The 16,852-nt window shown below is 38.5% G+C and overlaps 1 protein-coding gene across 10 annotated transcripts in view; it reads right to left on the bottom strand.

The window, feature by feature from the left end:
• marchf5 (membrane-associated ring finger (C3HC4) 5) overlaps positions 1 to 16,852 on the bottom strand; it is an 88,804-nt gene that overhangs the window by 64,901 nt on the left and 7,051 nt on the right. For all 10 annotated transcript variants that reach the window (XR_009507458.1, XR_009507460.1, XR_009507461.1 and 7 more), the window contains exon 2: positions 3,028 to 3,230. Coding sequence is in view for 2 of the 10 variants with exons in the window: in XM_059947602.1 (XP_059803585.1) it covers positions 3,028 to 3,230 (203 nt within the window). In the remaining 8 variants the exon portion in view is untranslated. The remainder of the gene's footprint in view (positions 1 to 3,027; positions 3,231 to 16,852) is intronic.

Raw genomic sequence — 16,852 nt, forward strand, 5'->3', positions numbered from 1 at the left:
AAACATCAAAGGGATATTAAAAGACTGTTTATCTATCAAAGAGCACTTGCAGACTCCAGGACAAATCTAGTGGCATTTCTTATTTAGTCTGTGCATTGTGGTTAAATAAAGATTATCACAGAGAGACTGCCAAATGCCAACTCAAGCCCTCAAACCACATTCAATTTTAATTGTGAAAATGGAAGGTTTAATTCTTACAGTGGGAAATCTACTGCTGAATTTAGTTCATGTAAGAAGATGGGTGGCAGATCTTTTTGTCCCCATAATTTGTTTTGGTAATTTCTTGATTTACCAGAGAATTCTTTGCAATTCTCCATCATTCTCCATTTTAAATCTTTGTGGATTCTCTGTCTGAGCATATTGAAAGGTGAGGCTGACAAACTACAGCCCTCTGAGATGGAGGTGAGAAAACAGATGAGACACACGTGCAAACATAATCTAACAGGTGGCAGAACAAGTTTGAGGAACCATACAACTCCTCCTACTCATATTTATGAGCTTGTGCCAACTTTGGACTGGGTCAAAACTTAGAGCTGAGAACCTTCAGAGTTCTCAATTTCAGAGGAATGCCGATGCTCATTGAGCAATTTTAGTGTCCATGATGACAGATTTTCAACCAGGAATCAAAGGATTGACTGACAGTAGTTGACAAGTTGCAAGGAAAGTTGAAAATTAACTACAATGTTATCACAAGATAAAGCAAATTTGAGGATTTGTATGGACTACTGCTTTTGTTTCTTAAACAATTCATATAGTCTTTGAAATAAATTGTAATTTTAGAAATCCAAAAGTAGGTAGATACTGGAAATACAAAATGAAAAAAAATTGTTAGAAAATCGCTGAAGGTCAGGGAGCATCTGTAGCAAGAAAGTCAGTTAACATTTCAGTTCTCAGATCAGATCAGACAAATGAAGCGGAAGTTCTGATCAGAGATCGTTTTGTTGGGGGAGGGGAAGGTAGGGAAGAGAGAGAAGAGGACTGCAGCAGTGACAGGGGTTCCATACTTAGGCGAGTAGAAAATGAGATTCTGTGGACGTGACAGGCGCACACAGATGTTGCCTCCTAGGTGCCAAGTTTAGGGACGCCTCAGATCGGGGCCATAGCATCCTAAGGGGGAAGGTAGTCTTGGCAGCAATGACTGGTATGAAAAGCAAGGTTCTGAAGGCAGAATGTAGGGAGCCAGGTAGAAAGCTGAAAAGCAGGAACTCCAAGCTAGAAGATTATAGTTGGGAGCTTAACATCCAAGGATACACATTGAATCGAAAGAATAGGCAGGTAGGCAGAGGGGGAGGGTGGCTCTGTTGGAAAACAATGAAATTAAATCTTAAGAAAGAAGTGACATGGTTTCAGAAGATGTAAAATCACTGTGGGTAGAATTAAGGGACTGCAAGAGTAAAGAGAACCAGATGGGATTTATATATAGATCTCCGAACAGTAGCCAGGATGTGGGCTACAAAGTACAATGGGAGTTAGAAAAGGCAATGTTATGAGAATCATGGGGGATTTCAATATGCAGACAGAATGGGAAAATCAGGTTAGTGCTGGATTCCAAGAGGAGGAATTTGTAGAATGCCTATGTGACGACTTTTTAAATGCAGCCCGTGGTTGAGCCCACTAGGGGATTAGCTATTCTGGATTAGATGTTGTGTAATGAAACAGATTTGATATGGGAGCTCAAGGTAAAGAAACCCTTAAGAAGCAGTGATCATAATATGATAGAATTCACCCTGCAGTTTGAGGGGGAGAAGCAAAAGTCAGATGTATCAGTATTATAGTGGAGTAAAGGGAATTACAAGAGGCATGACAGAAGAGCTGACCAAACTAGATTGCAAGGGGACACTCGCAATGATGACGGCAGAGTACCAATGGCTGGAGTTTCTAGGAGCAATTTGGAAGATGCAGGATAGATACATCCCAAAGATAAATTAGTCATTTTGCCTTAGAATACACAACAGCAGCTGACAAGGGAAGTCAAATCCAACATTAAAGCAAAAGAGAGGGCATATAATAGAGAAAAAATTACTGGGCACTTAGAGGATAAGGAAGCTTTTAAAAACCAGCACAAGGGAACTAAAAAAAAAGCTAAAAGGAGCAATGAGATGAAAATTGAAGATAAGCTGGTCAATAAAAAAGATGATACCAAAAGTTTTTCAGATATATAAAAAGAGAGTAAAAGAGAGGCAGAAGTAGATATTGGACCACTGGAAAATGACGCTGCAGAGGTAGCAATGGAGGACAAGGAAATGGCAGATGAACTGCGTAAGAATTTTGCATCAATTTTCATTGCAACTATGAGCACTTTTGGGCCCCTTGTCCAAGAAAGGATTCCGGGACTGAAAACATTTTTTTTAGCCAGAGGGGGATGAAATCTGTGGTATTTGTAGCCACAGGCAACTGTGGAGACCAGGTCATTGAGTGTATTTAAGGCAGAGGTTGATAAGATTCTTGATAAGTCAAGGGGTGAAAGGTTATGGGAAGAAGGCAGGAAAATAGTGTTGAAAAGGAAATGGATGAGCCATGAGGCAGACTCGATGGGCCAAATGGCCTAATTCTGCTCCTATGTCTTATGGTCTGTGATCAGTGACCTGAAACATTAACCTTATCTCTTGCCACTGATGCTACCTGAGTTTTACCAGCATTATTTTTATTTTAATTTTGGAATATGATCACCTGGGAAGAGTCAGACGTTTTACATGTTGCTGAAGTGGCATTAGTTTAAAACTGTTTAGAATAGATTCTCCTAAAGTTCAAATAAATTGTGTAGCTAAACTTACATTACCATGCAAATAGCAAGTTATTCAATAATTCTTATTTACACAGAGGTTGGAAGACGATGAAGGTAGCAGAGCAGCGGTTAATCTTTTTACATAAAAATGGTAATGAAGGCTCTCTTTTAATTAAATCTAAATTTTCCCATTATCACCATGAAGTTTTATTCATGCATGTTGCAGATAATGATGCATATAATAAAAATATCAAATTTATGATAACTCTGCCATGGGGATTTATTATCTTTATTTACCTTACCTAGTTTTGTAAAGACAATTAAATATTCAGCATTGCACTGTGGACATGCCACTCTGGCTGTACTGTTGCCCCTTTGCTTCTCATCTACCCATCGTTGTAGACAAGCTTGATGAACCCATTTAGTGGAGCCCCTGCACTTGCAGGGTCTCACCCATTCTGCTGTCCGATCATCTTCATCTGTGGCAAAACACACCCAACAACTCCTAAAATGAAAACAGAAATTCCAGTGTCACCAAACTGTGCCAAACGTAGTTTTCTAACAGCAACAGTCTGAAATTATAAAGATGATCAAAAAGTAAAACTACAAACTTCAAAATCATAGAGTACTACAACACAGAAACAGTGCTTTCAGTCCATCTTGTCTGTGCCCACTTGATCTTCTGCCTAGATCCATTTACCTGCACTCTGATCATATCCCTCTGTATACCTCTCATCCATGTACATATCAAATGTAACAAATGAACTTGCATTTACCATTTCTGCTGGCAGGTCATTCCACACTCACACCAATAAACCTGTAACTTCTAGTTCTGGTCTCAATCTCAAGACAAGAAAGCATGCAAACATTCATCCTATCTATATCCCTCGTAATTTTGTGTACCTCAATAAAGATGCTCTCCACCCCCACCAACCCCAACTGTCTAAAGTCCTAATCCATTCAATCTGTCTTTATAACTTAGGTCTTGAAGACCTAGTAGTGTCTTTTAAAGTTTCTCAGTGTACTTACAAGTTTATTGATATCTGTTCTGTAGGTAGGTGACCAGAACTTCACACAATACCCCAAATTCCACCTCACCACCATTAACATAACATCCCAAAGTACACGATGCCCTGATTTATGAAGGCCAATATGCCAAAAGGGCTCTTTATAACCTTATCTTCCTGGGACACCACTTTCAAGGAATTAAGGATTTGTATCCCCAGGTCCTTTTGTTCTATCTCACACCTTAGTGCCCTACAATTCAATGTTCAAGTCTTACCCTGGTTTAGTGTAACACCGCACACTGCATTACATTCCATCTGCTATTTTTCAGCCCATTTCCCCAGTTAGTCCAAATCATTTTACAGGTTTTCACAGCCTTTCACAACACCCACTATACCCCTAATATTGGCGTCACCTGCAAATTTAATGATCCGGTTTACCACATTATCATGCAAATTATTAATCTAGATTATAAAAAACAATGGACCCAGCAGCAGTCCCTGTGGCACACCACTAGACACAGGATTCCAGTCAGAGTGAAAACCACACTCTGACTTCTACTAATCAAAGTTAAATCTAACTGACTACTTCATCCTGAATGCCAAGAGACTTAACTTTCTGGACCATGTGGGACTTTTGTAACCCATGTAGACAATGCCCACCACCATTCCTTTATAAACCTTTTTGCTAACCTCCTTGAAAAATTCAAAGGTTGGTTAGACATGACCTGCCACTTATGGAGCACTGTCTATCCAAATATTTAAATACCCTGTACCTTCATTAAAAAAAAAGCTTAATAATCTTGATATCTATTTTTTTCTCCTACATATCAAGTGGACTATTGCTCATCACTTGGTTCACAGGTTTACCTATGGACAGCTATATACAAGACTTTAAACAAGCTGCACAAAACGTTCATACCACAAAAAAATAAGCTGATAGAGGAAGCAGTGGATCTGGCAGCAAAGGGACAAGGATGAGGCAGGTGATGGGGGAGAAGACAGGTATCTAACTGGGAAAACCAGGTATAGTGTGGTGGTGATATGCAGATGGGACCAGGTGGAGGGAACAAAACAAGATGACATGGAGAAGTGATGGGAAAATGAAGGAGAGACCAAGGAACACAGAATGCAAGAGTTTAGTGTTCATAACACTGGAGACTACCGGAGTAGAACACTCGGTGGTCTTCCTTTCCAACTGGTTCCATCTACCATCCTTTCCTCTCTTATCAGTTTCCATTTATCTTCCTTACATAATAAATTCTACCATCTCCAGCCTCATGTTTCTACTCACCATTTATCAGCTTCTGTCTCTACCTCTACGCACCCCCCACCCAACCCCATCCACCCCTTTTGGTCTCCCCTTACCTGTCTTCCAACTCCAAGGTGTCTTCTCTGCAACTGGCTCCAGCTGCCCATCATCTCCCTAAGGTGGTTCCACATTGCCTACCAGCCCACTTCAGTCATCCCACTCATTCCTCTCTTAACGGCTATTTCTTCTCTATACTCTCAACCCAAAAATTCAACTATCATTTTTGCCTCCATAGATGTTACTTAATCAACTGAGATCCCGCAACACCTGCAGTCTCTTTCATCTCTCTATTCATTAAGCTTACTAAATTAGAAATTCATCATTCTGTATGTTCTTAAGGAAATGTGTGATAAAAAGTTCCAATTAACTCCCATGGTGCCTCAAGTAAAACTAATTCCAGTAAGATCTAAGTAGTGAAACATATTGAGATAATGCTTCACAGTGGTCATCTCCCACTTTCAGAGTCTGGCAAAGAAATTACTTGCATATGCACTGCATGATGCCATTTCAACCCAAGAGTTCTGCTTCTTGCAGAATTTTCTATTTTCTTGTATTGAATAAAATATGACCTTGATAAAACAATAGATTAGATCAGTAGGCAGATAAACTGAAACAGGAAAAACCCTGATAGGTGAAGCCTCTTGTGAAAACAGAACTTAATTTTTTATGGTAACTTGAGCCTCTTTTCTCGACAGGTTCACAAGTAGCAATCAATATTGCTAATGTATTTCTCTCTGCCGTATATTCACATGCATGGAGAACAAAAGACAGTATTTATACAGTTTGTCCCGGTTTTATTTTTGCAGGATGCCTTGTGCAAAACTTAAATATATGGTAGATATTTCCCAATCATTCTAAAGCAGATCCTTATGTTTGTTTTCATGAGAAATAGACATGAAAATTGTTCAGATACAGGAAATACCACTACATCTCTGACCTTGACAAAATAATGGGAATTTCAATAAAATATTTGATGATATTGCCAACACGCAATAATGGCATAATATTAACATACCTAAATAAAATGTGTTTGCAAAGGAGGTGCTCCCTCATGCATGTTGAGGAATAATACACAAGGAGAAACAACTAGCTAATTACCATTGGAGTTACAGTGCTGTAGGCAATAGAAACTTCCAAAATTTACTGTTTGTTACAATACCAGACTTAATGGCAATGCAGTTTTTTTTCAATAATTACAATGGTACTGTTTGCAGACTACAGTAATACAAATTTCAATTCTCCATGTATATTTACTGGAATAATGTTTTCTGGCATCCAGAAAGCTCTGATGCTTAAGTACTCATTGGCATGCAGAATAACTATTAAAATGTAAGCACGAATCTCGAGGAAAGAAACAAGACAGGGCATGAGCCGATGCTCGACTCCATTTCGTTGATTATAGCTTTTATTATTCACCGATTAATAAGGAAGGTTGAAACATCAAGAAAAATGTGGAAGACGAGAACTGATTGCTGATGGGATTGCTTTGCTGCTGAAGAGTAAGCCTGCGTGGCCTAATGCTGTGCCTGAAGTCTTGCTCTTTTGATAATGCTGATGAACATTACTGAGGTTTCCAAGTGTGGTTTTTGGACTATGGATTCCCCCCCACCCCAATCTTATGGTTTTATATTCTGTGTTTTCACCATTCTTTCTCAATTTCTGTGCAGGGGAGGGGACACGGGGGTCAATGTTCTTGTTGGGTTTTGTGCAGAGGGAGGGGGTTTAGAAGTCGATGCTTTTGTTGTGTTTCTTGCAGGGGAAAGGAGATTAATGTCGTGTTGGTGGGGTGCTGTTTCTCTCTGAACTGACTAGCATGTTTTTTCTTTGTTTTGTGGCTATACTGAATATACTTTAAAATGAACACCTGCGATTTCAATGACAAAATAAATCAGGAGAACCACTAAAAAGTTACATCGTACCATTTTTGGACTCTGGACTCTCTCAACCTCAAATATTATCAGTGGTTTCTGATGTATAAGACAGTGAAAATATGACAATACAGTATATCAAGGACAAATACTATCCAGAATACAAGGGAAAGCTTCTCTCCATACTTGCACGCAATCCTTGATATTTACTTGAGGGGACAGATGGAGCACTGGCTTAACATCTCATCTGAAAATCATCTTCAATCACTGTCAACTTCAACTCTGTACCTGTCCAGCTCAATCCCATCAGAGAGGAAGCCACATAACATTCACACCAGAAGCACCAGATTCAAAAACAGTTACTTCCCCCAAATATCAACATCTTCACTCACTAGCTAGGCACCATGGTAGTGGTTAGTGGTTAGCACGACATTATTACAGCTCTTGGGGCATTGAAGTTCGGAGTTCAATTCTGATGTCATCTGTAAGGAGACCGTACATCCCTGTGGAAAGTATCAGTTCCCTCCCACAGTCTAAAGACGTGCAACAGTTCATAGGTTGATTGGTAATTATAAACTGTGCTGTGATTTGGCAAAGGTTATATCAAAGGGTTAATATGAATCAATATATCTTATGTATTTATATTTTGCATGTTTAATTATATTCTATCTTTTGTGTTTTTTTGTGCTGCATCGGATTTAGAGTAACAATTATTTAATTCTTCTTATACTTGTGTACAGGAAATAACAATCTTTAATCGTTAAGATTCATGAATGGGATTTGAACCCATAACCTTACTATTTTGCATTCAGACTGCAATGCAAAAGTCTATTTAAATACCTGATTAATAAAACTAAACTACTTGAAGTTACTAATCTGCAAATTTATACATTAGAAAGTATTATTTATCACATAACAAAACCAATATACCAAATTTGACAATTAAAAGCAGAGAAATAGAACAAGAGTAATGGGATGAATAAAGAGCTTTGTTAAATTACCTTGATGGCAAAAACTAAACTCATTTACCAATTGCATTTCCTGGGTAAAAGCATTAAATTAGATTAAGTATTTTCTTCCTTAATGTGAAGAAAAGGTTGTAACAAACTCCAAAATTTATTGCAAACACTGTAATGATCTAAGACTTTTTAAGCTTGTATCAATTACCAATTTTACTTGGCTCTTGATCAATAAGCAATTTTCACAAACTTACTACAAAGAAATGGGTGGTGGTGTGGAGACAAGTCTCTATCAAAGGAGGTGTAAGGTGCTCCTTCCCTCCGCTAGCCTGTAGGTCACCCTTGGGCAAGGTGTAGCACCTGCTTAGAACCCTCCCCCCCCCCCCCCCAATACCCGATCAGAATCACATGAAGCCATAGGAGCAGGTGGTGGATAGTCGTATGAGCAGCTAGTGCATAGCACAAGCCCTAGTAATGCGACCACTGACTCCAGGCAGACAATCTCTGAACAGTATTGATAATAGCTGGGGTCATCCATCTTGTAAAGACATTGCTCAGCAGAAGGCAATGGGAAAACAATTTTGTAGAAGAATTGGCCAAGAACTATCATGGTCATGGAAAGACTATGATTGCCCACATAATGTGACACAGCACATAATGAAAAACAATACTAAGAAAGATATCCCATCCTGATCCACCATGGCTTGGTACAATTGCTCTGCCCCCGACTGCAAAAATCTGCCACGTTGTGGATGCATCTCATCTCATCACAGCAAGCAGCCTCCTCTCCATGGACTCTGCTTATGCTGACTGCTTTACTAAAGTGGAGATAAGAACAAAGACTCCACCCACCCCAGATATTCTCCCTTCTCCCACTGGGTGGAAGATACACAAGCCTGAAAGCACATACTACCAGTCTCAATGACAACATCTATTAAATAGTGCTCTAATATAAAAAGATGGACTCAAGCTCACAATCTACCCTGTTATAACCTTGCACTTTATTGTCTACCTGCACTGCACCTTCGCTGCAACTGTAACATTTTATTCTGTGTTCTGTTTTTGGTTTTCCTTGAACTACCTCAATGTACTGCTGTAATGAAATGATCTGCATGGACAGCATGCAAGACAAGTTTTTCCACTGTACCTCTGTAAATGTGACTATAATAAACCAATTTAAAATGTCACTGTTAATGGTTTTAAAATAATAAAATTATAAATGGCATTGAAGGTTATCAAGTTTCCAAACAAAACCATGATGATACAATTCATCACATCCCATGGGTAAAATCAAAGAAGCAACTATGAAGAGGAATAAAAAGCTGATGTTTCAGGTGGAGACCCTTAATTCTGGAGACTCTCCAGCATTTTGTGTGTTATTCTTCATTTCCAGCATCTGCAGAACTCACATTTATTAAAAAGAAGTGTTTTCACAAAGTGCTCATATATTGGAGCAGCAGTTTGCTAAAATATTAGTATTAAATTTAGATGTCATCTCTCACAAATTCCTAATCAAATCATACAACTTCAATTCTTGTGGTTGAAAGGATATCAGACAACAGTGCGCAAGATCACTGGACAAACAAAATGTGATGGGAAATGGAGGGTTCAAGTCCTAATGGATATAGATTCAAAGTGATGGGGAAATGACAATAAATGGTGGAAAAGGGGGGGTTATATTTTTGCTTTAGAACACGTAGTGATAATGTTTTGAAATCCACTGTCCACAATGGTAATAAATATGAGAATTGCAAAAGGCTTTTTGGAGAGAATGGAATATAAACTAGAAGGAAATTCAGCTGCAAGGCTATGGGATACAGCTAAATAGCCATAAGTGAGCAGGCATGGACTTGGTGCTGAGTGATCTCCTTCCATGTCAGAGCAATTCTATGATTGTGATTAAGCAGGTTATTGAATTTTAGTCTTTAGAGAGATAATAGCTATGATGGGGGGGGGGGGGGAGAGAAACATAGGTTCTCAATGTTATTGTTAATGCAGACTTCAATGTCATGCCTCCTGCATTTCTCTGGTTCATTCATGTACAATCCCCTTCTGATCAACAAAAATATTTCCTCTTGTTGATGTGAACTATTTTTGCTCTTATTTTAAAATAACTCCAAAAGTTGATATTCTAACAAGAATGATTGCTACATTTTCCATTGAAACAGAAGTAAATAATATTCTCTGGAAATGTTTATTCCTCTTGTATACAACTAATTTTACTATTGTTTCCTACTTACAAGGACATAATCAAAACCAATTACTAGTTGAGCTGAAAATTTATTTACTCACTCTTCCACCCCCCACCCAATAATTGGCCATTTGGCAAAAAACAGGTACATTTTCAGGCAAACAATTCAAACTTTTTGCTTATAATAAATAAACTGACAACTTGAGGTATTGACTGTAAATAATGAATTCAACTCCATTCATTGTCATCTGCACTTCCACTAATCCAAGCTGCAACCTCTGTTCCTAGCCCTGTCACATTACTGAATGGAATTTTATTTTACACACACAAACATATGCAATGTATTATATCCACATTCTGAAAGCTGCATTTTAAAGCAAATTCACAGCTAACACCAGAAGATGAATAGCCAAAGTATATTTTTAATATGAGCTCTAACCATAGCAATTCAAAACTGTTCACCCACACAATGGCATCATGAATTTTGTGGAAACTAATTTACTTTACCAAATTTCTCAAGAGTTAGATCAAACAAAAACCTGACAGGAACTTAAGGAACTTATGAGATGCATGAGATGATCAAATAGAGTTCTATTGTAATGAGCATCTTAAAACAGAGTGAGCTTGGCAGGGTGAGAGCAGGGGAGAGAAGATTTCAGATCTTAATGCCAAAGCAGCTGAAAGAACAGATTCATCAAAAGGAGTACAATACAGACCAGATCTGAAAGAGCATAGGCATCTACAGAAAGTGGAAGTATCCAAAAGATTGCAGGCAGGGAAAGGTGGAGTGATGAGGTTTAAAATGGTATGGTGAAACTAATACAGTGGTCAGTCCTGAAAATAAAGCTAAAACAGAATTCAAAAGTGAAATACTGTCAAAGCAAATGTATAAATGCACGATGGATAAGACAGAACAAATTAAAAATCTGTGCATAGATTTAAGATTATAATTTAAAGTTGAGTAGAAGATTGGACATGGGATGTTTTAGGGGTGGGAAAGAAAAAAAAAATCACAAGGGGTTAAGAAGAAAGGATGCAAGGGGAACCAGAAGAGCCCTGCAATTGGAAAAAAAGTAAAAAGGTTCAGATCAGGGTTTCATCTGCTTTATCAGGTAGTAGAGTTCATACCTATACCTCAGACACGAGCTTCCCGAAGAGATGCCATCAGTACAATCCTCCTAAGATCTTCCAAATTCATCCTCAAGATAAGCAAATCAAATAGGTCACCTCTCCCAATTCAACATCCCCAGCACTGAGGTCCTAATCATACACAACTTGTTTCAATGGGCAGGTTATGTTACCAGACATCTAAAACACCACTCTTTTCCAAGCTATATAATGATGAGATTAGGTGGTGAAGAAAAGACGACAATTCATGGGATTATCAATGCCTTCCTAGGAAAAATAAACAGCATAATCACATGGAAAACCCTGGCCCATTGCTATGTCAGACTCCGGATTGAGTTGTCAACAGCAAATGTAAACAGCGAAGTGAGCAATTGTCTCCAAAAACTTGCCTACCATCAAGCATCTTCTGCTCCAACTGTGGCAGAGTCTACAGGCACCTCAAAACTGGAATGAAAGCAATTCATCTTCAACCAAGGGGAAGGATAAATTATTAGCAAATGCTCATCTCTTAAGTCAAATATGACACCAAGGTTCTCAGCTTCACACAATTTAGGACTACTGTTTAATTGCGTAAGGATTCCATTAATAGAATAAATGCTATATTCAATGGCTTTCCAACAATGACAATTAAAAGATAATTAATCAATGACATACTGTGACTTTATGGTCCTATCTATACCTCACAATAACCAATCTACTGCTGAATCAGAAAATTTAGACAATACAAAAAGTTAGATAATTACCTTTCTATATATAGTAAATAACTGAGTCAATGGCCTTCTGAAAATCCAAGTATACATGCACTAACTCTCTTTTATCTATCGGCTTCTTATTTCCTCAAAGAATTCCAACAGGTTTGTCAGGCAACATTTCCCCTTAAGGAAACCATGTTGACTTGGGCTTATTTTATCATGTACTTCCAAGTAGCCTGAAATATTCTTAATATTCAACTCTCATCTTGCAAACCACTGAAGTCAGGCTAACTGACCTACAACTTACATTCTTTTGCCCCCCTCCTTCCTTAAAGATTGGAGTGACAGTCGGTCCTTGGGAACCACCCCAGAATTTGCAAATATTGGAAGATCACTATTAATGCCCCCACTATCTCTTCAGCTACCTCTTTCCAAACCCTGGGGTGAAAGTCCATCTGGTCCAAGTCACTTATCTACCTCAAGACAATTCAGATTCCTAAGTACCTTCTCTTTAGTAATAGCAACGACATTCACTCCTGCCCTGACATTCAAATTTCAGGCATGCTTATGGTGTCTTCCATGATGAAGACTTTGACACACACACAAAAAAAAACTCGCCCCGATTTCTTTGTTCCCCATTCACTTCTCCAGTGTTATTTTCAGTGGTCTTGCATCTACTCTCACTTCTCTTGTACTCTTTAGATATCTGAAAAACTTCAGGTATCTTATATTATTAACTAGCTTACCTTTATATTTCATCTTATCATTCCTTGTTTTTTTCTTAAGTTACTTTATGTTGGGTTTTGCTATACTGTACATCCTCTCTTTTGCTTTCATGCTGCCTCTGACTTCCCCTGTCAGCCAAGGTTGCCTCATCCTACATTTAAATTACTTCTTTGGGATGAACAGATCTGCTGAAATACTCTCAGAAAATCCAGCCATTGCTGTTCTACTGTCTTCCCTCTAGTGTCCTCTTCTAATCAGCTTTGGCTAGCTCTTCTCTCATGCCTCTGTAGTTACCTTTACTCAATTGCATTTTTAATGTATTAACTGTATTATCAATTTAACTTCTCCCTTTCAAACTACAGGGTGAGTTCTAATCATATTAGGATCACTGCCCAAGGGCTCCTTAACTTAAGAACCCTAATCAAATATGGTTCATTACACAACACAGAATCCAGAATTCCCATTTCCCTAGTGGGCTCAATCACAAGATGCTCCAAAAGGCTATTGTATAGGCAAATTACTTCACTTCGCATGCAGCGCAAACCTGACTTCCCACCCAATCTACCTCCACATAAAATTCCTATAACCACTACCCTTTTTGCATGCCTTTTCTATCTCCCACTGTGATTTGTACTCCTCAGCCTGACTACTATTCAAAGGCCTGTATATAACTCCCATTAAGGTCTTTTTTTAAACTACGCAGTTCTCAACGCTATCCTCAAGGACTGTACATTTTCTAATCCTATGTCACCTCTTTCTAAAGATATTATTTCTTTTTTTAAAAAAACAAGAAAGTTACCTCACCCCCTCTGTCCAACTATCTGAACTTGAGGTTCTGTGTTCCTTTCTAAGTGTTTTCTTCCAATTTTGAGTGGTAAAGGAGATAGCAATTCTCATGTGTTGATGGAGATGTAACACTCTCCCCACTCCCCCACACCCCACCAAGAGGCTTTGAGAATATAATTAATCTCTTCCACTGCACACCTGTAACATTTTTGCAGACCAGAGGGCACAGATTCAAGGTGAGAGGGGGAATATTTAAAAGGGATTCAAAGGGCAAAACCACACAGAAGGTGGTGGGTATGTTGCAAAAGCTGACAGAGGAACTGGTAAAGGTAGGTATAATTGTAATGCTTAAAATGCAATTAGACAGGTACATGAATAGCTTGGAGGGACCTGGACCAAATATGGGAAACTACGTCTAGCTAAAATGGACAAGTCAGTATGGATAAGTAAGGCCATAAGGCCTACTTTTCTGCTGCAAAATTAGGACTATGCTACAATCTAACAGACTATTGTTCCCCCCCCCCCCAGGTTGTTTCATCTAGAATTACCTAGAAAATACAAAGTTCAAAATAAATTAAAGTATGTATATGTCACCACATAATATCCCAAGATTTTTTTTCTTGCAGGCATTCACAATGGAACGGAGGAATACAACAGACTCAATGAAAAACTATGCACAAAGGCCATCAAACAACCAATGGGCCAAAGATGACAAACTGTCTGAATACACACAAAATAATTGAGAACGTGAGTTGCACAGTCCTTGAAAGTTGAGGATGAATTTTGCAAATTCAGCCACAAACTGAAATTCAAGATGAGTATATGACACAAAATGTCCAGAATAAACAGTACTGTACAAGGAGCAGAAAATACTGTCAAAAGATTCAAAAATTCGAAGTATGTATGCCATATACAACCCGGAGATTCTTCTTCCCATAGTCAGCCATGAAACAAAGAAACACCATGGAACCTGTTTAAAGAACGCATCAAACACCCAATGCACTAAAAAAAAAGAACAAGTTGCATAAACATAAAAAAGCAAGCAAAAAAAAAGACAAGAATATTAAATATCAAACCACAGTACTTGAAACAGTCTAGGAATGTTCAGTTTAATTCAGTTCAATTGTGCCACGTGGATAGCTAATCTCAGATTCCAAAATCACCATCCACTCTCCTAATACCTACAATATTCTCCCTCAATTCTATTTGTGCCGACTGACACAATGTGTCATCCTCTGCATAATATTATGCTAATAACAACTCTCAGGTTGGAAGTGTGTCAGCACCACATTAGGAAGCAGACCATCTTCCTTGAGCTTTCATTTAAAAAAAAACTTCAACTTCTAAATGCCTCGTAATGGAGAAACTGCTTGGTCACTCTTAGTATTCCAAATGTGATGTCACTAGTATCTTAAGCAGATTAATTCATCCCTAGCTTCTGGGAACTAAAGTGCAAATAGCTAATTTATTCCACTAGGAGATACTTAAGGAAATAATCCACTAGTAAATACTTTGTGTTCAGGAAATTCACATTGGCCGATAAAAAGAAACACCAAATTTGCAGGAAAGTGAAAGAGATGAGCAGTAGGTATTCTGTGTAGTGTTATGCGATCTGTATTTTAGAAAATACAATGCTGATTACTTGGAATAGTGACAAAGAAATTGAACTGTCAGTGTGAACAGCAAATACAATATACTCTACAACTTCACCTAGTGAAATTACTGTTGAAATATTTATTGACTGATCAGTAATGATATACAAAACAATTAACAGCAATTAAACAGTGATAACTCTCACAAAACTAGAAAATTACATATCAGGAATAAGCTCCAGACCAAGTTCCATTAATGGGATAACCTCTATCATAATAAATATTTACATTAACCTACAATTCACCATTTATGAGCATCAAACTAACAGAAAAAAAATAGTATTTCAATAAATCAGCCCCACCCAGAAAAATTCAAGATATATATCAGGCTGCAGCTTACTGATTACAACTTAGGAGTCAATGACATCTTTCTGTCAGTCCTGATAATCAGCCTCCAAAACCTAGGCCGCTGTACCTTTCTTTGTGACAAGTTTCTTGACTTTGTTGTTAGGAACCACAGTGAGTGCAAATCTATAATACCTTCTCCTCACTATCAACACAGGTGCACCCCAATGCTCTACTCTCTCTACACTCATGAACCTGTGGCTAAGCACAACTCAAATGCAATCTAGAAATTCATTATTGCTGTTGCCAGAATCTCAGATGGTGGTGAAGAACCTAGCTGAATTGAGACAGGTTGGCTAGCTGAGTGCTCTCACAACAAATTCATACTCAATGTCAGCAAAACTGAGGAATGGATTGTGGAAGGGGAAGTCTGGAGAAAGTGCACCAGTCCTCAATGAGGGCTCAGCAGTGGAAATCATAAAAGACTAAGTTCTTGGGTATCAACATCTCAGAGGATATATCGTGGGCCCAACACATTAATGCAATCACAAAGCAGGCTTGGCAACAGATCTAATTCACTTGGAGCTTGAGGAGAATTTCACCGAAGAATCTAACAAATTTGTATGGATGTACAGTGGAGAGCATTATAACTGTAATTATACTACCTCTGCTCATAATCTCTGCTACAATCTGAAGAATCCATGCAGAAGGCTGCACCAATCATCTTTCTACTCATTGTGCAGCCTATGTATTCTGGTCACCATGTAATTAGATTGCAAAAGACTTGGGAACTTCTGAAGTTATTTGCGATTGATTAACATCACAAAACTGAAACCAGATTTCAGAGTAGGAAAAAAATAAAAACACAAAATGCTGGCAGAACTCAGCAGGCCAGACAGCATCTATGGGAGGAAGTAGTGATGACGTTTCGGGCCTTGACCATCCCATGTTACTTCACTCCTGATGAAGGGTGAAAACCTTTCATAACCTGAATCTGTTATGATGATAAATCATAACCTGATCTGGAGCCTCCAGAGCACTGGATTGCACGAGGATCCAGAGGGTTAGCCGTTCAGCCAGCGCCATTCTCCACACCATTGATGATATTTTCGAGTAGCGTTGCTTCAGGAAGTCAGCATTCACCATGAAGGACCTGCACCATCCAGGACATGCTCTCTTATTACGTACTGTCAGGGTAGAGGAACAGGAGCCTGAAGCTTAATAAATCAGGAACTGCTCCTTTCCCTCACCATCAGATTTCTGAACAATCACTATCTTGTGATTCCTTTTGTTTTGAACTATTTATTTTTGTGACCTATAGATTTCTATGTCTACACTGTTGTGCTGCTGCAGAAAAACAGATTTCACATCATAGGTCAGTAATAATAAATCTGATTCTGATCTAGCTGCAAGTTGATGACAACTTTGGAATGATCAGTTATTTAGGGCAGGATGTGAAGTATTCAGGGGCAACTGTTTATAGACACACACTCACTAGGCAAGTCCAATGCCATCAGAATACTG

The sequence above is a fragment of the Hypanus sabinus genome, chromosome 22, assembly GCF_030144855.1.
Source record: "Hypanus sabinus isolate sHypSab1 chromosome 22, sHypSab1.hap1, whole genome shotgun sequence".
NCBI classification, from domain to species: domain Eukaryota; kingdom Metazoa; phylum Chordata; class Chondrichthyes; order Myliobatiformes; family Dasyatidae; genus Hypanus; species Hypanus sabinus.